The following is a 21,624-nucleotide window of genomic DNA, read 5'->3' as shown; positions in this document are numbered from 1 at the left end:
GGCCAGCAGTGACCTCCACATTGCTCAACCCAGTAGCCGATTCTCAGTTCTTTCATATGATGTGCGCTTTGGCAGCATTTAACTTAGTTGATCATGCCTTCGTCTTAGAAAGTCAACTTTGAGAATAAGTTCCTGATCTTCATTTCTGACTCACTGGCCATTTCTCAGTATCCTTTCTGCCTTCCTCTCATGTCCCCAAACTCGGTCCTGGGCTGTCCAGGATTTAGTCCTTGGGCCTCTTTTTTATCAACATGCATTTCCTTAGTGTCTCATGGCTTTAAATACAATTTATATGCTGACAACTGTCATATTTATATGTCACCCAGACCTCTTCCTTGAACTTCATATTTGTATATCCAGTCACCTAGTTGACATCTCCACTTGGATTTCTAAAAGGTATTTCAAAACTTAGTACATTCAAAACTGACCATGTCATCCCTCTTCTCCCAGCCCTGCTCAGTCAGCTGACTTGCTCACTTCTGTTAATGACAATTTTATTCTCCCAGTTTCTCAGGCCCAAATTATGTCGTCTTTGAATTCTCTCTTTCTCTTACACCCACATCCAATCTGCCACCAATCTTGTTGGCACAAGCTTCAAAATATATCCCAAATCCAGCTTCTTTTCACCACCTCTGCTACTACTACCATCATGATCCGAGTCATCATCATCTCTTACCTGGATGGTGGAAATGGCTTCAGAACTCATCTCCTTTATCTCCTCCACACCCTTTACCACCTATTTACAACACAGCAGCCAGAGTGAACCTTTTAAAACATCAAGCACAGTGCCTGCCACATAAGCGATGCTCAATGAATACTCAATCAAAAATATTATTCTCTTCCCAATCATCCCAGGAACTCTAGTAAATATGATTTTATGCTGCTTCTATGTGACTGGAAAAAATGTCTAATGCCCAGATTTTTTGATGCACTTAGATCAAAAGCATTAGAGGGAAAAAAATCATATCCACAAGGGGGTGCCAAGAAACCTCTTTGGAACCTGAACTGCTAGTTTCTTTCTTTCTTTCTTTCTTTCTTTCTTTCTTTCTTTCTTTCTTTCTTTCTTTCTTTCTTTCTTTCTTTCTTTCTTCCTTAGTTCCTTCCTTCCTTCCTTCTTTCTTTCTTTCTTTCTTTCTTTCTTTCTTTCTTTCTTTCTTTCTTTCTTTCTTTCTTTCTTTCTTTCTTTCTTTCTTTCTTTCTTTCTTTCTTTCTTGAAACGGAGTCTCATTTTGTCACCCAGCATGGAGTGCAGTGGAACGATCTCGGCTCACTGCAACCGCCATCTCCCAGGTTCAAGTGATTCTCCTGCCTCAGCCTCTGGAGTAGCTGGGATTACAGGCGCCCACCACCATGCCCGGCTAATATTTGTATTTTTAGTAGAGATCGGGTTTCACCATGTTGGCCAGGCTGGTCTCAAACTCCTGACCTCAGATGATCCACCTGCCTCGGCCTCTCAAAGTGCTGAGATTACAGGAGTGAACCACTGCGCCAGCCCTACATTTGTTTTCTTAATAGTAGGGAAAATATACATTTATTTCTTTTATGATTTTTCAGAGAGGTAGAGATAATAGATGCAAACTCTTGGAAGGAAAGCTGTACTGATCTAACCAAGATATTTTGTTTTTCTCATCCACCAGTTCCCTTCTCAGTCCTTTCTGTATCCCTTGCAATTTGAACAAAGCTTGGTGAATAGTGAGCACATAAAAAGCATATTAGGTGAAAGACAGATACATAAAGAGGGTAAAGTCAGGACATTTTAACAAACATATCAAGCTCTAAATATAAGCCTCCTTGGTAGTTTTCTCTTTAACCCTCTCTCCACTGTTGGATGAAATTTACTACATTCAATCCCAGTCCCCACCCCAACTTCCTTCTTAACACAGGGTCAGGGTTAAGCCTTCAGTGCTTTAATCCAGAGGAAAATGACTTATTTTAAAAAGCAGTGAAAAACACCGCATTCCTTTGGCACAGGATGAAGACCAGCTCAGCTCTTCAGTTGTTGATCATTGTCTATTGTTCTCCAAACAGTAAACCACTATTTCACACTGAGATTGTCGGCTGCGGATATATTCCAATTCCCCGGCTCCTCATGAATATGAAGTGAAGGGCTCTGACCCTGAAAGTGGTAGGTAATCTCAAAAAACAAAAAACAAAAAAAAAGAGAGAGAAAAAAGGTCAGGTAGGAAGAAGAAAACTAGACTTTCTGTGGCTGTATACTCTTGAAATCTCCCACAGGTTCTAAGCAGGGCAAAATGGGGTCTCGGAAGTGTGGAGGCTGCTTAAGTTGTCTGCTGATTCCGCTTGCACTTTGGAGTATAATCGTGAACATATTATTGTATTTCCCGAATGGGCAAACTTCCTATGCATCCAGCAATAAACTCACCAACTACGTGTGGTATTTTGAAGGAATCTGTTTCTCAGGCGTCATGGTAAGTGTGACTTTGGAGACTTGGGAGAGAAGGGGGAGTTGTAATTGAGACTTACCTTGTACCTAGTAAAAATAATGAACAATGGAAAAATCATTTGCTAATCTTGGGTGTCGGATTTGAAAGAGGGATGGGGATGAAGGGGCAGGTAATCTGCTAGGATTTGGGGCATAACTCTGTTTTCAATAAGCTGCTCAGCAATGCCGCTTCAGTAATGCAGGAAATTAGTCCTAATGAAAGTCTGTGGGACACTGGCCTGTAAAAAGAGTATGTTCTCATGAACACTGCATATCAATTTAAGCTATTTGATCTTCAATGGCATGACTGTTTTCTAGAACAGATTTTCTGTCTGCACTCATGTCTTTCTAGCTTGAATGGGCTTTAGGACAGCATGAAAAAAAAGCAGCAACTTGGATATTCAGACAAACCTGCATGTCAATCTAAGTTCTGTTGTTTGTGCCATGGAACTTTAGCACGTGACTCAGTATCTTTGAGCCTCAGTATTCTAATGTGAAAAATGTGAATAATGGCATTTTCTTTTCAAGATAAAATATATATATAGATAAAGTGCCCAGGAGAGAGACTGACATGTAGTAGATAGTCAGTGACTGTTGTAATTATGATTATTAAAGAATGAGCTGTGTCATCATTAAATAATCCTACATTGAGACCCTAATAATGGAGGGAGTTTTTGAAAAGTAAATTGAATTATCAATGGTAAGAATCCATGAACGTTTTCCTGATGACTTTGTGTTCTTTAAAAATAAACAAACTGATAGTAAATCATGTTGGCAACTCAGAGGAAAAGACAATTTCCTGGTCAAGTCATTTCTTTTTTTTTTTTTTTTAATTCTTTTTTTTTATTATTATAGTTTAAGTTCTAGGGTACATGTGCACAACGTGCAGGTTTGTTACATATGTATACATGTGCCATGTTGGTGTGCTGTACCCATTAACTTGTCATTTACATTAGGTATATCTCCTAATGCTATCCCTTCCCCCGTTCCCTCCCCATAATAGGCCCCAGTGTGTGATGTTCCCCTTCCTGTGTCCAAGTGATCTCATTGTTCAATTCCCACCTATGAGTGAGAACATGCGGTGTTTGGTTTTCTTTTCTTGCGATAGTTTGCTGAGAATGATGGTTTCCAGCTGCATCCATGTCCCTACAAAGGGCACAAATTCATCCTTTTTTGTGGCTGCATAGCATTCCATGGTGTATATGTGCCACATTTTCTTAATCCAGTCTATCACTGATGGACATTTGGGTTGATTCCAAGTCTTTGCTATTGTGAATAGTGCTGCAATAAACATACATGTGCATGTGTCTTTATAGCAGGATGATTTATAATCCTTTGGGTATATACCCAATAATAGTGCATTATGGACTGTAAGCTAATCAGACCACCAATAATGTAGAAGAAAATTCATTATGATCTATTTCTACGTGTTTTAGGGGTGTTTAATTATTATATTTGAACAGCTATGTTGTAAAGCAATTTTCATTTAGTTATTCATTTTGCATATTAAATTAATAAACTTTAAAATATTAATATCCAATGCTATTGAAGCTGCTATGAAATAAGTACATAACTAATGTTGGCTGCACTACAAATAAGTGTCAGTCTTTTGGGGAAGAGTTTGGTGTAATATATCAAGATCCATGAAAATGCTTATGTCATTTGACTCAGTAATCCTATGTCTCATGATTTATTCTGAGGAAATCATCCAAAATAAGGAAAGAGCTATGTGCACAAATGATTGTGGCTGCATTGGTATAATAGCAAATAATTAGAAGAAGCATCTTACAGAGAAGTAGTGAAATAAATTATGGTACATTGACTTCAAACAGTGGTGAAAATTATAATTATGAAGATGTAACAACATGGAAAATGCACATTATTTCAGGTTAAGTGAAAAAAGGCACAACAACGTTGTGGGTAAATTACTATTGCAGCTGTGTCAAATAGACACATGTAGGAAAACACCAGAAATAAATGCATGAAGACACACAAGGGTGGTGGAATTATGTGTAATTTACCTCCATTATTCTCGACTCCTCTATATTGCAGTTATATTTTAAAACAAAAAAAGAAGGCAGTGTCTCTTTCGACAGTTGATGCCTGAGCAATAAGACTACAGGCTCCAGGTCTAATTATCTCTATCAGTATTGTAATGAAGCTGGTTACTATGCTTTGGCCTTGTCTCATCATTGTTTCCCTCAATATGCAATTGCAATAGATGGAAGAGCTGCAAGACATAACTAAGATTAGACCCGAATTTCTTTCAGTCTGTCATAACTAACGATGTTGGAAGGAGGGGAATATAGGACTCTTTTGCTTATATTCCATGTAAAAATTAAAACTGGGAAAAGAAACCTGTTCTCTATTTTTTTCATTTTCCAGGAATTATTAAAATATATTACTATAACTGCATCAAATCCTTTTAGGAGAAAAGGAGAAGAATATAGGTAAATAATTAAATGAACAAAAAAATTAATGAAAGCTGAAGAAATTTGGAAACTAGAAACATTGGCTACAAAGAGTAAAATAACAGTGAACTCAGCTGTAGGATTCAGTCCTGAATAGTAAGAGTAAAAACCAGGTGGAGAATTTCCCATAAGCAATTCATGGTCTGTATCTAGCCTAACCAGAGATTATAATGGTAAAGAAATACATGTTCTTTCCAGAGCTCTGGCCTTTTGCCTAAAATAAAATTTTAAAAAGGCAATAAGATGCATTGATTCTCCCACTTTGTTGGCTTGATACAGACAAAACACAGTGAAACAATTTAAACCTGAGATGGTTTGAATGCATGGGGAAATTGAAGTCACTTTAAAGAGATATGGTTTCAGGTTAACTGAGCCTCTCACCTGCATTCCCAGAGGACAGTAAACGAAGAGAGGTTGGCAAACTACCAAGCCTGCTGAATGATTTTCCTTGGTTCTCCACAACTGGGTCATTGAGAAAGGCAGGTTTTGCTGCCCAGGGTGGTATTCTCATGTCCATACCATTTACTTCTCCTTAATCATTAGCTTTCAATGGTTGCTAACCATGATAATGATAGCTAACATTTATCAGTCACTTACTATCAATCAACCACTATACTCAAAATGTCACATATATTACCTCATGACAACTTCTTGATACGATTTTATAGAGAAGGTGTTTCAAATTCACACAGCTAGAAAGTGGCAGAGCTTGGATTCAAATCCAGATCTACCTGACCCCAGAGTCTATGCTTAAAGTCACTGTCCTCTGATTATAAGCACAAATGTAAACAAGCATTTCATTACTAACATTTTATGTCTTCCCTCCTATAGATGCTTATAGTAGCAACAGTTCTTCTGGTACTGGAGAATAATAAAAACTATAAATGTTGCCAGAGTGAAAACTGCAGCAAAAAATATGTGGTAAGAGCAATAGTTTTTTGAGGATGGTTGAGTGGGTTCCAGCTTTCTTTCCTCTCACTCAGAAACACAAAAATATTGACAGTATTGTACCCTCACTACTGTTGAGTATGGTACAGAGATCAAGAATTTACTGCCAAGATCATCTTCCATTTTGCTTAGTCTTTCCTCCATCTTTGTTCTACTGATGCACTTTCAGAAAATCAACATTTAAAGATACCTAAAATTAGGAAATCTTACTTTTTCCTAACTGAGTTTCTATTAGTCTATTTTCTCTTTATAAACTTTACTGAGGGCTAAATTACATATAATAAATAGCATCCATTAAAAGTATGCAATATCATGAGTTTTAACAGTTGACTATACCCGTGAAACCACCATTGCAGTCAAGATAACAGAATATTTCTGCCAATCCCAAAAGATTAACCGTTGATTTACTTTTTGTCATTATAGATTAGTTTGTATTTTATATATGTGGAATCACACAGTATTTGTCTTTTTTTATCTGTTTTTTTTTTCATCCAGGATAATAATTTTTAGATTCATCCATGTTGTTGGGTGTATGTGATGTGCATTTTTTAAGTTGGCACTTTAAAAATAATTAAAATAGTATCAGGAAGAATAATACAACCAAATTTTCTAAGCCAGTGCTCTTGCATTTCTACCATTCTCCTTATCCACTTCCTCCTCTTCATCATTATTCACACTTGCATAGAGAACCCACTCTACCTAGAAAATAACAGGTCTTCAATAGATAGTTGTGGGTTGATTGATCACGTCCTTCGGTGCATTTTCATAAGAGGTGATCATTATTTTGATATCATAATTCCAGAAGGAAAGAATAAATTTAGTAAATTACCTAGTTACCTCTATGTGATGCCAAACAAAATGTTATTTAAAAACTTATTTGTAAGATCAAATAGGTTTGGGTTACTTTTTTTTTTTTATTTGTATGTGGGCATATAGTATTGTATAGACTGCATGAGCTTGGATGAATAGGGGAATGTAGTTATCTGATAATTTATCCACAATATCCCCTTGTCATTGCATTCTATGGTACTAACCTGCTTCTGTGTTTTAATTTAGACACTGCTGTCGATTATCTTTTCTTCCCTTGGAATTGCTTTTTCTGGATACTGCCTGGTCATCTCTGCCTTGGGTCTGATCCAGGGGCCATATTGCCGCACCCTTGACGGCTGGGAGTATGCTTTTGAAGGCACTGCTGGACGGTAAGGAATAATTCCCCAAACCAAGGAGGTCAGAAAATCAGAAATACCTGGCCTCATGCTCATGCTCACGCTCATTTTCCATGATCACTTTGGGGTTCCATGTGGCTGTTTTAGTGCAGAATCTTCCTGTTAGTTTACTGACATCCAGACCAATTTGTTCTTGCACAGATCTTTGTTTAGATTTTTTTCTTCAGTCTTTTAATGCGATTTTCATTCAATGTCTTGAGGCTGTCATGGAGCTATCCAAATGAAAGGTGTGTTTCTCCCTACCTCAGATTAAAGTCGTGTGGTTACTATGGTCTGATCTGGTAACAGCTGGAGCTTATGGCCTGGCTGGATCCAGGAACTCAGTTTTGTTTTGTGGCCAGGTTGGACATGTGGTCTGTTACAACTGTGAAAGGGCTTGGGAAGGAGAGAAACCATGGTGCTCTTGGATGGTGCCACTCAGGGCTATAGTAGGAAGGATGATAAAGAGATAAAACAAGGCAGGGTGAGCAGGAAAGTGCAGTCTGTGATCCAGGGACATGATTAGGTGCAGGAGTTTGTGGAATGAGCCAGAGCTTATGCAGTTTTTACTGGAGAAGTGTCTAAAGAGGTGGTCTTGCTCAGAAGGCTAGTAATTCAGTCAGGAGTCTCACAACCCAAACCCAGATCTCAGAATGCCTCACACTAGCCTTGTGCTGGGCTTATTGGATTCCCAGCACCAGATGCAGATTAGGAGGTAGCAGGGCCCAGAAAGAAATACAGAAGAAGTCCATTGAATCTCTCCTTGTTTTTATCCTGTGCTCAGAATTCTAATGGAGTAAAATGAGGGAATGTCTGTACCATTCACTGGGGGAAGTTATATTTTCTTCTCAACTCTCCATGATTGGCTTTATTGTTCAAGGCCTGTGTCCATCTGAGGTCTTACATGTGCATCTAGGCCTGCATGGCAGAGTTGCTTCTGTGCCTGTACCTGCCTTCATTCTGAAGATTTTTACAGGGTGCTACATACCATGACCTTTCTTAGCAAACATGAATCTCCCTCAGGTCAGGAAAACCTAGACAATAACCTCAGGCTTTCCTGAGAAATTGGAAGAGACACTCCTGGGGCATTGACGGGGCTCAGTAAAGAGGACCCTAATGTAGAAATTCCCACTAGGTGCGAAAGAACCCTTTTTAATGCCATCAGTCCCTGAACTTTTCCCTACCTCAAAATCAAAACTTCCCCTTTTAAGTCATGACTCTCTAGGCTGCCTGTATGCCCCTCCATTACTCCCTTAAGCTGCCCCGGAGGCTTGTTTTCACCTGTTTCCATCTATGTAAAAATGTTTAAAGGTGAAACATTGATAGGAGGCAACACAGGGAAGCTAAGTCTCTGGTCCCCTCAAGAAGTTTCCAAGGCTTGACAAATACAGTGTGGAGCAGGTGTTAATATTGAATTGTGCATATCAATTATTCATTTGTGCATTTATTCAGCAAATATTCATTGAGCACTGACTAGGTCCAAGCCTTGCACTAAGTACTGGAGAATCAGAGGTAAATCACACAGAGTCCTTTCCCTCCAGAAACTCACACAGACCTGACAGAACATTCTACTGAGATGGAAACCTTAAGGTGAATGAACATTGCCATTGGAGTACAGGTCTTTGGTGGTTATAGATCGAGATTCAAGTCCCTCCCTCCTACTTATAAGCTACACGACCTTAGACAAGTATCTGGCTATCTTTGAGCCTCTGTAAGTTGGGGACAATAATCACTTCTACCTCATAGAATTTAGAATTAAATGGAAGTAATGGACAAATGTGATGTGATAAATTTTCAGGTTTTATTATTAACATTATTTCCCTATATATTCCTTTAGGCCACATGACATTCCCCACCTGCCAGGTAGCCAGCAGGTTTAGTCACTGCCATGGTGGCTGGTGAGGATCCTGAGTTAGTTTTCATTCAACAAATACTTAACTGATCTTTACAATTTGTCAAGCGTGATCTTAGAGCTTAGACCTGGCAATTCAGAGTGAACAAAACATAGTCAGTGCTCTCAGAGTACACAGCCTGCTAAGGAAATAGAAATAGATGCAGATACAGATGCAGCCACAAATAGATATACAGATACAGATAGAATTACAATGAATGAAGTAAATGCTGCCATAGAGCTGCGTGTGGAGGTAGTGGAGGGAGTGGGTGTCAGGGCAAGCTTCTATGTTCCTCCCCAACCCTGCCAGGGCACTTATGCCCCTCTGCAGTTTACAAGAAGGATTAAACAGTATCATAGTCTGGGAAAAAAACAAGAGCCTTGCAATATCGGGGGAACTCCTGCCAATATTTCAGTGTAGGTTCTTTCTATTTTCCATAAGTGTTGGCTGGCTGAGAAATAAAGAGAAAGAGTACAAAGAGAGAAATTTTACAGCTGGGCTGCCAGGGGTGACATCACATATCGGTAGGACCATGATGCCCACCTGAGTCTCAGATCAGCAAATTTTTATTAAAGGTTTCAAAAGGGGAGGGGGTGTAAGAACAGGGAGTAGGTACAAAGATCACATACTTCAAAGGGCAAAAAGCAGAACTACTAATAAGGGTCTAACAAAGATCACAAGGCAAAGGACAAAAGCAGAACTACTGATAAGGGTTGATGTTCAGCAGTGCATGTATTGTCTTGATAAATGTCTTAAACAACAGAAAACAGGGTTTGAGAGCAGAGAACTGGTCTGACCACAAATTTACCAGGGCAGAGTTTCCCAACCCTAGTAAGCCTGAGGGTACTGCAGGAGACCAGGGCATATCTCAGTCTTTATCTCAACCACGTAAGACAGACATTCCCAGAGTGGCCATTTATAGACGTCCCCCAAGGAATGCATTCATTTCCCAGGGTATTAATATTAATAGTCCTTGCTGGGAAAAGAATTTAGTGATATCTCTCCTACTTGCATGTCTGTTTATAGGCTCTCTGCAAGAAGAAAAATATGGCTCTTTTTGCCCAACCCCTTAGGCAGTCAGACATTATGGTTGTCTTCTCTTGTTTCCTAAAAATTGCTGTTATTCTGTTCTTTTTCAAGGTACACTGATTTCATATTGTTCAAACACACATGTTTTACAATCAATTTGTACAGTTAACACAATTATCACCGTAGTCCTGAGGTGACGTACATCCTCAGCTTACAAAGATAGCAGGATTAAGAGAGTAAAGACAGGTGTAAGAAATTATAAAAGAATTATTTGGGAATTGATAAATGTCCATGAAATCTTCACAATTTATGTTCATCTGCCACAGGTCCAGCCGGTCCGTCCATTCGGGGTCCCTGATTTCCTGCAACATTGCAAGTCATCTTGTTTTAAATTGCTAGATGATCTGTGCAGAGCATGTACTAGGAACAGTCTAGACAAGGGATCTGGAGGGACTCATTTCCCTGGCGGCTGAGATGGAGATAGGGGCCAATGGGAATATGAGATAGGTCTAGGGAAATTTAACAGAAAACCACATCCGTGTTGTACTTTACAGGTTCCAAACCACTTGTATACACACTCTTACCAAATATTCACAATTACTCTGTGGTTAGATCTTTAACCCCATTATCAAGATAAGAGTCTGTAGGCCAGAAGGGTAAAGTTCTTTGCTCAACATCCTACAGATCCAGGAATTCTGATTTCATATTCAGTGCTCATTCCCATTGGAGACAAGAGCTATTGGCAATATAAAGTAATTCTCAGAGTGTCTCTATTTCCTGGAGCATTAGAAGGTAGGAGATAAATAAAGGGGCAGAAAGAGTAAAAAAGAAGGAAGTAGGAAAGAAATGGAAGAGGGAGAAAGAAAAATGGAGAGGCCATGAGGGTGGTAAGGCAAGCACAACATTTATAATAAACTATGTATCTAGCTCAGTGCTATGCATATGATGTGTCCAATATGTGTATCTGAATGGTTTTTAAAATACATTAATTCATATCTAATAACTATATATTTTAGTCACACAGTAATTTCTCAAACATACAAATACCTGTAGCTTTCTTCCTTGGACCCAGTATGTAGATTTGGCCATGGGTTTCTCTCAGTTTCCTTACAGATTCCAGCATATGGATTCAGTGCCTGGAACCTGCACATGTTGTGGAGTGGAACATCATTTTATTTTCCATTCTCATAACCCTCAGTGGGCTTCAAGTGATCATCTGCCTCATCAGAGTAGCCATGCAATTATCCAAGATACTGTGTGGAAACTATTCAGTGATCATCCAGGTAACAGATTCTCATGGGCACCTGTAGCTCATCCATATTATCCCCACTTCCCAGGATTCAATGAGGCTTTCTGAAAAGACTCTAGAATTCCATCACTTTCCCCCCATTTCTATTGCCCTCATCTTTATTCAAGCTCTACTATCTCATTTTTTTCTGATATCCCAATGTGTCTTGGCTTATGTATAAGGGTTGAATCAACTCAGTAATTGTAAAATCTGCATTTCTTGTTGTATGGTAAGGCTTCATAAGTGTTTTGAATGAGCAATGTTTTAGTATTCTACATAGAGATAACTCAAAGCATGAAGAAATTTTACCATTTATCAAGAATTTCCCTGTTCATAAGATAAGCAAAGGCTCCTAACCTTATCTCATTGAAATAACTTCTCTTCTGAATGCTGCTACATTCAACTAACAAACCTTTATCTTGAGTGCATAGTGAGTGCTTTTGAAGAAGAAGGGAAATATGTATTTATCCTATTGAAATTACTTCTACTTCATCTGCTAAAATACTAATGTTAATTTAGTTATGGTTGAAACTGCTATCAACAAGTCCAGTGAGAAGAAAAATTATGAATGAGATCTCTTGTATTTTGTTTAGCAACATAGAATGTGTAATACCTTTCCTACAAATTTCTAAGAGATGTGTTTCTGTTCTATCATATTTTGAATATGAAATATAAGTTTATGTTTCTACCTGGATTATGGATTACTAATCAAGCCAAGTTTATAACTTTAATCACTTTGTTTTTCCTTTTTTCCTATAGCCTGGAATCATTTGAATAAGGACAAAAATGTTTTCCATTATCAAGACATGGCCATCTATCTAAATATTATATCAACTGTGTAGACTTAAGGACAATATTGAAATGATGGTGCTTTCTCCATTTGGTGTTTATTTGTAAAATTTGCAGTCCTCACTGCACATGCAAGTATGCCACTCTTTCATTTAGAATGTTTTTTAAGCAATATGCATCAGGAACTTCAGAAATATTTCTGCCCTTTCATCAAACAAATCCATTTCCAAGAATCTATACTAGGGAAGTAAATAAGAATATGAGAGAAAACTTTATGCAAATATGTATATTGCAGCATTATTTAATATTCTAGAAAATTAGAAACACCTCAAAATTCTAAATTCAGAGGAAGGATTAAGTAAAGAGTGGTACATACTGTAAATGCTTTCTGATACTAAAAAATAAAGTAAATAAAAAATAAAGAGTACTAAATGGTTGTAAAATTATAGTCATTACAAATTATGTTTTTGAAATTATAAATACTAAATCAAAAAACAGGTCACAAATTCATGTTTACAGTATAACTATTTAAAGCAAATGAAGCACTAATAATCAAAATTTAGGATGAAACTAAATCTAAAAGGAAATATAACAAAATGCCAATTATGCTTGGTTTGGGGCATTGATGGCCCTTCTTCCCACTTTTCTATATTTTCCAAGATTTCTTTATTGAATATGTTTTACTATAAATATTTTCTAAACTCATATTTTCACTATTAAATTTTTTTTTATTTTTCCAAACTTTAAGGCATATGCTCTTTCCACATTCCTCAACATTATTTGCAAACATCATGAAATGACACTTCCATTCAACATTCAATGAGGAAAGTAGTGATATAGATAAGCCAAAAAGAGTTTTATATAAACTTATACAATCTAAACTCTTGCTCTTCCTTTCTGACTCCTAATGGTGAGTGTGATGGACTAGAAGAGGTAGCCTTAAAATAAGTGAGCAGCTAGGGAACATGCTCAATGGGCAAGAGAAAATGACCACTGACCAGTCAATACCTGTGTCAGGGGGAGGTACCAGTACCTATATTTATTTTTAAAGTAATTAAAAAGTAGAACACTTACAAATTTTCCACCTATACATGCCATGACTTCCTCCGGGACAGTAGCCACATCTTATATTTTCCCACCATCCATAGGACCCACTACACAGTGGAGCCAGTAGGCACTCAGTGTTGAATGCTCATACCAGGTTTTCTGCTTCCTGTAGTTACGCTGCTGAACACCGCTTCCATCACAGGTGCACTGGGCCTCAACACTTCTGCTATTTCCCCATTTGTCTCCTCCATGGACACTGTCAACAATGGTCTGTCAACACCTGCTCTGTGCCAAAGCCAGGGAGTAGGCTGGGGGGATACGGAAGAGAATATCTTTCTCCTTGATGCCTGCTGCGCCAACAGCCGCCTTTAAGCCCTGTTTACAGCTTTTGCTGAAACAAGCATTTTGAAAGCAAGCCATGTTATATACCACGTGACCTTCATGCTCTGGGACCAGCTGACTGAACTGGGGCAAGCCCCTGAGTCTTTGGCAGCCTATTGTCTTGCCAATGGCCTCTGACTTAGGCTGGAGTAAAAGACTATCCAAGCAAGACTGGTGGTTATTCAAGCATGAGAATTTGAACTAGGAAGCCAAGAATGAAGCAACTGGAGTATTACCATCAAAAAGTGGTTAAAGGATGAAGAAGGAAGCCAATATTTAGAGAGAGTATCTGGTTCATTTTAATAACGGTATGCTATTAAAAGGAAGATATGTGAACTTCTGCTCCAAAAGTTCCTAAAACTGCCTTTGCCCACAGTCACAGTGTACACTAGGCCTGGTTTCTGTTCTTGGATTCCTAGATAGTCTTTCTTCTTTGTCACTGTGCTGATCATTTCAGTAAACCCCACCACTAAATCAGTGCAGCTCTGCCTATTGCAACCAAAATGACCAAACCAAAGTCTCCCTTTTCCAGATGTTGGGTTGGAGGGATGCTAAGACAAAGATGCTTAGGCTCCAGAGTTTTACGGAGCTTCATTCAATAACACTTTAGTTTCCAAAGAACTTAAACATGAGATCCGAAGGACTTGGGCCAGGAGACAAAACCACGCTACAAACACCATGTTGTACTCAGAGTGACCTCTCCTCTCTGACAGCCCAGGATTTCTCTATCAAGTCCGTAAGCTAGTCATATCCAGGACCATCTTGTTAAAGATTCTCCCAGAGTCTCCTCAGCCCTCTTGTAAATAGACTTCTGGAAGGTCCACCTCATCGGTTTGTCAGATATTTTCAGACTGTCTATCTCTTGTTTAGATTCAGCATGGCACCATACATTGAATGGACTATGAATAGATGTTCGCTGAATGACTCCAACACAGCATTGGACACATCAGGGGTACAGCCAAATGCAGCATGATATCTCTATCAGGAAAATTAAATTTTAACACAGCCACCAAATATTCTATATTTGAAGAGTATATGCTAATTATGCAATTTTAAGTAAAAAAAGCTGAATACAAAAAAGCTGAACACAAAAAAAGCTGAATATGTGTGTTTCATATCCTTGTGAATTCAAAGTAAAAAGGAAAAAAACTCAAAAACCAAATATATGTATACAGTTTGAAGCCAAATTTTTAATTAAGTAACCATATAATTACATGTAGACATGCGTAAACCTTCAGATATGTAAAGACCAGAAAAATATTTAAAAGTTAATAGTTACATCATCTGTGGTCATAACACCCTGAAAATGCCTAATATTGGAAGCTTAAGCAGGATTGGGCCAGGATATTACTTAGATGGGATACCAGATGCTATAGGCTGAAAAAAGAAAGCATAAGTATATACAAGTTAATACTTAATAATTATCTCCTGATGATAGGACTATGAGTTAGTTATATCTCTTTTATTTACATTGTTCAGTATTTTCAAATTTCCCTTTGAAAATGTGTTATGTACCTGAATTATTAGAAAAAATAAATGTCATTTAAAAAGCAATGGTCCTCTAATTCTTTCTGTAAAATTCATTTAAGGAGTTAAAATAGAAAATACATATAGGTATGTGTGTGACTGGCCTTCTCTTACCCTTTCCAGAAATAATCTTTCTACTTCCTAATCCTGAAAGAGAGTATTACCAGCTAATCCTAATTGAGAATGATTTATGTTTTATGCATTTCTGCACTTATTATTTATCTACTATTCTCCTTGCTTCTGTCTCATTGTTATTTTCCTAACTTCTTAAATTGAATACCTAGCTTATTGATTTTCTAACTTTCTTTTTCTTAAAACAAGCATTTAAGACTAGACATTTTTCTTTAATTACCATTTTGGCTGAATCTCACAAGCTTTAAAATGTTGCATTTTCCTTGTTTAGTTATAAATATTTTCTGGTTTTCTTTATGATTTATTTTTTGTTCCGTGAGATTTTTAACGCGCTTTAAAATTTCCAAGTATATGGCTGGGTGCAGTGGCTCATGCCTGTAATCCCAGCGCTTTGAGAAGCCAAGGAGGGCGGATCACAAGATCAGGAGTTCGAGACCAGCCTGGCCAACATAGTGAAACCCTATCTCTACTAAAAATACAAAAAATTAGCCAGACTTGGTAGTGGGTGCCTGTAATCCCAGCTACCTGGGAGGCTGAGGTGGAGAATCTCTTGAACCTGGGAGGCGGAGGTTGCAGTGAGCCAAGATTGTGCCACTGTACTCCAGCCCGGGCAACGGTGTGAGACTCCATCTCAAAACAAACAAACAAACAAACAAAAAACTTTCCAAGTATATGAGTTTATGTTATGTTTTTGTGATTTTGAACTTAATTGTATTGTGATCATAGAAAGTGGTCTGTATGATTCCGATAATTTGAAAGTTTTTAAGATTTATTTTATGATTACTTTTTGTAAATGTTCTATGTGCTGTAAAATTATGTGTTTTCTCCAAATATGGAGGTCAGAATTCTATATGTGTACTAATATTAGGTCAAGTCGTTAATTTTGTTCAGGTCTTCAATATTCTGTTTGGTTCTTTGCTTGATTTAGGGTTGCTGTGAGGATTAAATGAATATATAGAGAGAGTAATTTTATACTTTTATTGATATACATATCAGAAAACAGTATTTGGCACATAGATATGATTTATAAGTGGCCTATAGCACAGTGGAATAAAGATGTACTTTGGAGTCAAGTTGCTTGGGTTTGAATCTGGGTTCTGCCTTATTAGGTGTGCGACTTTGGTCAAGTTTACTTAACCTCTGTGAGCATCAGTTTCTGAGTCTGTAAAACAGGAATGATAATAGGGTTGTTGTGAAGATTAATTGAGTTCAAACATGTAAAGTTCTTAGTGCCTGGGTGACTTAAATCAGAACCCAGGTGCAGTTGGAGCAGATTTGGGATGGTGGGGACATGGAAATGCCACAAAAACAACAGAAGGGGAAGGGGATGGAGAAAGGTCATAGGGTCATAGAGACAGCAAAGGGTCAGCCATTTTAGGAGAGAAAGAAGGTGAAGGTAGATAGGCATTGTTAGGCTAGACAAAGTGCACAAGAGGCCGGCACTGCCTTACCTTTTGTCATGTACTTGTAGACTGTGAGCTTAGCAGACATCATATTCAGATTCCTAAAACCCCTGCCTCTGACCTATACATTTCCATCCCTTTGGAAAGCTATAAGGAATAGGGGCAATCCAAGGTTATTATTGTGAAAACCATAACTATTTGTATTCAGAAAGAATCCTGCTAGCTCTGCTTCCTGCTTTGTGAGATGAAGCTGAAAATTAAGGACAAGATTCCAGTTCTAGAAGAACCGAGATCTATGGCAGGAAATCAAGTTAAGGAGTCAAGTTTGAGTGTGTGCAGCTGGACAGGCAGGGCAAGATACACAAACCTGGCCACTGAAATCTTTTTATGTTAGAAAGAGCACTGGATGTGGTGCCTGGCTACCGAGGTCAGAGATCACACCATGCCTAGTCAGTCCAAGGAACTTTAACCAATTCAGATAAAATGCTTGATCTGGGTTAAGATGAAAACACACACACATACACACACACACACACACACACACACACATTTCACTCTGCCTAAAATCACACTAAATTTATAATAAAAGTTTTTTTTTTAAGACATAAAACCACAAATATGGGGAGATTAGGAGAGGTGTCAAAAGAAATAAAATTTTGGAAGCTACAAAACATATTGATGACAAGTAACTGATCAAACCAACTCAAGAAACATGAGAATCTTGAGCTGTCAGTGGGGGAAGCTGAAGGCTACCTGATTTATACCTCAGAATTTTCCAGACACTCCCAAATTGATAGTGTCAGAGCCCTCTGGACCTCGAAGTGAAGGAAGACCATTAAAACAGGAATTCTGTGAGTCCCTGCATCCTTTCTCCTCTCCATGCCACTGGGAAGTGACTGGCATCTGAAAATTCTCTGGACAGGGTAAAATAGATGGTCTTCTCTGAGTTGGAGGAAACTAGATTCACTAAAGATGTGAATACAATCCCAAAAATCAGAAGAATTAAGTAAGTGGTATATCCTGAAGGATGAATGCTGAGGCACTCCCCCCACAAAGTGGTCTTAACCCACTCAGATCTCAGAACGCTGGCGGCCAGTCAGAGCTTAACCTTCCCAGCTGGAGACTCTCTAGCGAGTCTGCCCAGTACCAGGGGAAGATTTTAGATACTGGCTGTAGTAGGCTAAATAAACAAAATGCCATATCCTAATCCATGAGACCTGTGAATATGTTACACAGGAAAGAAAGGAAATGCATTTTGCGGTTGTGATTAAATTAAGGATCTTAAAATGGGGGGCGGGGGGTTCCTGGATTTTCCAGGGGAGCCCAATGTAATCATACAGTCCTTGTAGAGGGAGGTAACAGTATTAGATTCAGAGAGAAAATATGTAAAGATGGAAGTAGGAATCAGAGAAGAGAGAAGTCGCTACACTGCTGGCATTGACCATGAAGGAAGGGGCACAAACCGAGGAGTGTGAGGCCTCTAGTAACTGGAAAAGATAACGAAACAGATTCTCACCTAGATTCTTCTGCATATGGTTAGCCAGCTATCCCAGCAGCATCTATTGAATAGGGTATCCTTTCTGCATTGTTTATTTTTGTCAACTTTGTCAAAGATCAGTTGGTTGTAGGGTTGTGTCTTTATTTCAGGGGTCACTATTCTGGTGCATTGGTCTATGTATCTATTTTTGTACCGGTACCATGATGTTTTATTCATAGTTACTACAGCCTTGTATTACAGTTTGAACTGGCTTTGTTCTTTTTGCCCAGGATTGCTTTGACTATTTGGGCTCTTTTTGGGTTGCATATAAATTTTAAAATAGTTTTTCTAATTTTGTGAAAAATGATGCTGGTTATTTGATAGGAATAGTGTTGAATCTGTAAATTGCTTTGGGCAGTATGGAAATTTTAATAATACTGATTCTCTCAACCTGTGAGCATGGAATGATTTTCCATTTATTTGTGTCATCTATTATTTCTTGCAGCAGTGTTTTGTAGTTTTCCTCACAGACATAGTTCACCTCTTTGGTTAGATGTATTTCCAGGTTATTTGAGTGTGTGTGTGTGTGTGTGTGTGTGTGTGTGTGTGTGTGTGGCTATTGTAAATAGAATTGCATTCTTGATTTGGTTCTCAGCTTGAATGTTATCAGTGTACAGAAATGCTACTAAATTTTGTACATTGATTTTTGTGTTCACAGACTTTCCTGGATTTGTTTACCAGGTCTAGGAGCCTTTTGGTGGAATCTTTTGGATTTTCTAGGTATAGATCATATCCTCAGCAAAGAGGGGGGTCATTTAATTTCCTCATTTTCTATTTGGATGCCTTTTATTTCTTTCTCTTGCCTGATTGTTCTGGTTAAGACTTCCATTACTATGCTGAACAGGAGTAGTGAGAGTCGGTACCTTGTTCCAGTTCTTAGGGGGAAAGCTTCCAGCTTTTTCCCATTCAGTGTGATGTTAGCTGTGTGTTTGTCATAGAGGCTCTTACTACTTTAAAGTATGCTCTTTTGATACCTAGTTTGTTGAGGGTTTTTATCATGAAGGGATGTTGGACTTTATTGAATATTTTTTCTGCATCGTTGAGATGATCGTATGGTTTTTCTTTTTAATTCTGCTTATGTGGTAAATTACATTTATTGATTTATATATGTTGAACCTTACATCCCAGGAATAAAGCCCACTTGAAATAACTTTTTGATGTGCTGCTGGATTTGGTTTGCTAGTATTTTGTTGAGGATTTTTGCATCTATGTTCATCAGGGATATTGGAATGTCACTTTCTTTTTTTATTGTTCCTTGATAGATTTTTGGTATCAGGATGACACCGATTTCATAGAATAAGTTAAGGAGGAGTCCCTCTTCCTCAGTTCAGGGCTTTTTTGACTGGTAGGTTTTTAATTACTGCTTCAATTTCATTACTTGTTTCTGTTCTATTCAATATTTCTGTTCCTTCCTTGTTCAACTTTGTTCATTCTTCCTTGTTCAATTCCTTGTGTTTCCATAAATTTATTCATTTCCTCTAGTTTATGCAAATAGATATGCTCATAGTAGCTTCTGAAGCTCTTTTGTATTTCTGTGGGATCTATTTTGATGTCACCTTTATTAATTTCTAATTGTGCTTGTTTGGATCTTCTTTCTTTTTTTTTTTTTTGTTAATCTAGCTAGTGGTCTACCCTTTCAAAAAACCAACTTTTTATTTTATTGACCCTTAGTATGTTTTTCTAAAGAACAATTTTTTAAAAGATCAATTTGGATGAAACAATCTTGGAGAGAAGAAAACTTTTTTAAAAACTGTTATCAATATTCTTAGAGGGGTAATAAATGATCCTCTGTTCAGGAAGCAATATGAAAATGCTTTAATAAAAGCCCATTCACAGAGTAACACAAAAATAATTCTTGAGATTTAAAAATAAGATAGCATAAATGAGAAACTCAATCAAAAATTTGTGAAATGAAGTCAAGGAATCATCCAGAGACTAAAGCAAAAAGAATAAGAGGTCTTTTTTAATGGAGAAAAAAGCTAAGAAAATTAGAAAGCCAGTCAGGCTATGTAGTCCCAGCCCAAGTAATAGGAATTTCTTGAAAGAACATAGGATTGGAAGGCATAATTCACTATTTTAAAACTCTGAGGTGATATGGATAGTTACAAGCCTCCAAGAGAAATAGCAAAGGTCACAAAGAAAGTGTAGGGAATTACATTGGCTTTAGACTTCTGAATAGCTAAACTGGATTAAGACTGTGGAGCAATGCCTTTAAAATTCTGAAGAAAATTATTTCCATGATTTTCACATTTTCAAATGAACAGATTCTCAAAAACTCTCCCTCCCAAGAAGCCAATGGAGAATGCACTCCACCAAAATGAGAGATTTCCTCTTCTTCCAAGAACAGGAAGAAATGGGATTCAGGAAACAAGGCACAAGAGAGAGGCAAGAGGAATGCCTAGGAAAGAGCATCCCAGAATGACAGCCGTTCAGCAGGTGTAGAGCAATCAGTCCATGGGAGCCGTGTGACCTGAGAGTTAGCTATGCCAAGAGTGCTCGTCAGCAAGATCCCTGCTACCAATGTACATACATTTCTTTTAACTTCAGGAAAGCATGCCTGGGTGAGAGTCTCATCTTTGCTTGGCTTGACTTAACTTTGTGCTGAAGATGTTCCTGCTTTCCCTTCCACATTCTTCTGTTTGAATCAGCTAAGAACACTCATTTTCCTACACAGAAGTGCTTCTCTTGGCCTACTTCTGAGAGCTGGGGTTAGGCCATGGGACCTTTAAAGGGGAAAAGACAGGAGCTCATCACGCCTGGCATACTCTTGTCAAATATTTAGTACCTGGTCCAAACCACAAGCTTGCTAGCCTCTCTGACTCTGGCGAGCCCTGTGTTTAGCAGAAGTCACCCTTGACTTTCCAAGACTCTTAAAACTTCAGGTAGCTGAAACCAAACTGTGACTTAAAAAAACACCTCAGCTGATCTTCTCCCAGGAACCTTCATCAAACAGTAGCACAGTTGCCCTTTTCTCACAAATAGTTTTGTGAAAGGAAAATAAAACTTGGGAACCTAATTCACTATGCCAAAAGGAAAATTTAAGCTGAAAGCTGAGTCATGCAAGAAGCTGCCTTTCCTTTTGTTCCTAAGTAAACAACTACAGAATAAAGGTTAAATATTTTCACAGGCAACTGTTCTGTGTTCACCTCATCTCATGTAAAGTCCTGATTTACTGAGTATGAGATGGATACACAACTGACTATTCCCCATCTGCTTATTTTCTCTTGCAACATGTGGATTCAGTATTGTGACCATACCCTTCATTTTCCCCTCCAGCTGCTTTTTCCCTTTAAATACTGAATCCCTCAAAATCATCTTTGGAGAAAGATACAGACTAATTTCCCAAGCATACCCCAACCTTGGCAGGATAAACTTCTAAACTGATTGAGACTAGGTTATACTTGCTGGATTAGTACATTCTCACATTGCTATAAGGAAATACCTGAGACTGGGTAATTTATAAAAAAAGTGGTTTAATTGTCTCATGTTTCAGCAGGTTGTGCAGGAAGCATGATGCCGACATCTGCTCAGC

The 21,624-nt window shown here is 38.1% G+C and overlaps 1 protein-coding gene across 6 annotated transcripts; it reads left to right on the top strand.

The window, feature by feature from the left end:
• Window positions 1-1,876: 1,876 nt before the first annotated feature.
• Window positions 1,877-15,047, top strand: TM4SF18 (transmembrane 4 L six family member 18). 6 transcript variants are annotated; one of them, XR_007723106.1, is made up of 7 exons: window positions 1,960-2,125; window positions 2,236-2,429; window positions 5,746-5,835; window positions 6,919-7,061; window positions 11,091-11,271; window positions 12,036-12,200; window positions 13,285-15,047. XR_007723106.1 is itself a non-coding variant. In XM_050778220.1 (6 exons), exons 2-6 carry the CDS (start codon window positions 2,253-2,255, stop codon window positions 13,294-13,296), a joined length of 603 nt encoding a protein of 200 aa, XP_050634177.1. In that variant the 5' UTR covers window positions 1,960-2,125; window positions 2,236-2,252; the 3' UTR covers window positions 13,297-15,047. The 6 variants fall into 6 exon arrangements, 5 of the variants coding, with proteins under 5 accessions (XP_050634174.1, XP_050634176.1, XP_050634173.1 ...); XM_050778220.1 differs by lacking the exon at window positions 12,036-12,200; XM_050778218.1 differs by having other exon boundaries at window positions 12,036-15,047.
• Window positions 15,048-21,624: the final 6,577 nt, after the last annotated feature.

The sequence above is a fragment of the Macaca thibetana genome, chromosome 2 (assembly GCF_024542745.1).
Source record: "Macaca thibetana thibetana isolate TM-01 chromosome 2, ASM2454274v1, whole genome shotgun sequence".
NCBI classification, from domain to species: Eukaryota; Metazoa; Chordata; class Mammalia; order Primates; family Cercopithecidae; genus Macaca; species Macaca thibetana.
This window is presented reverse-complemented; position numbering and strand designations above follow the sequence as displayed.

What these genes read in the sequence shown, in the direction of transcription:
- TM4SF18 (XM_050778217.1), top strand. Translation starts at nt 2,253, where the DNA reads ATGGGGTCTCGGAAGTGTGGAGGCTGCTTAAGTTGTCTGCTGATTCCG. An exon ending in TCTGTTTCTCAGGCGTCATG is followed by an intron (nt 2,430 to 5,745) that starts GTAAGTGTGACT and finishes TCCCTCCTATAG; the next exon opens with ATGCTTATAGTAGCAACAGT. An exon ending in TTTGAAGGCACTGCTGGACG is followed by an intron (nt 7,062 to 11,090) that starts GTAAGGAATAAT and finishes GGTTTCTCTCAG; the next exon opens with TTTCCTTACAGATTCCAGCA.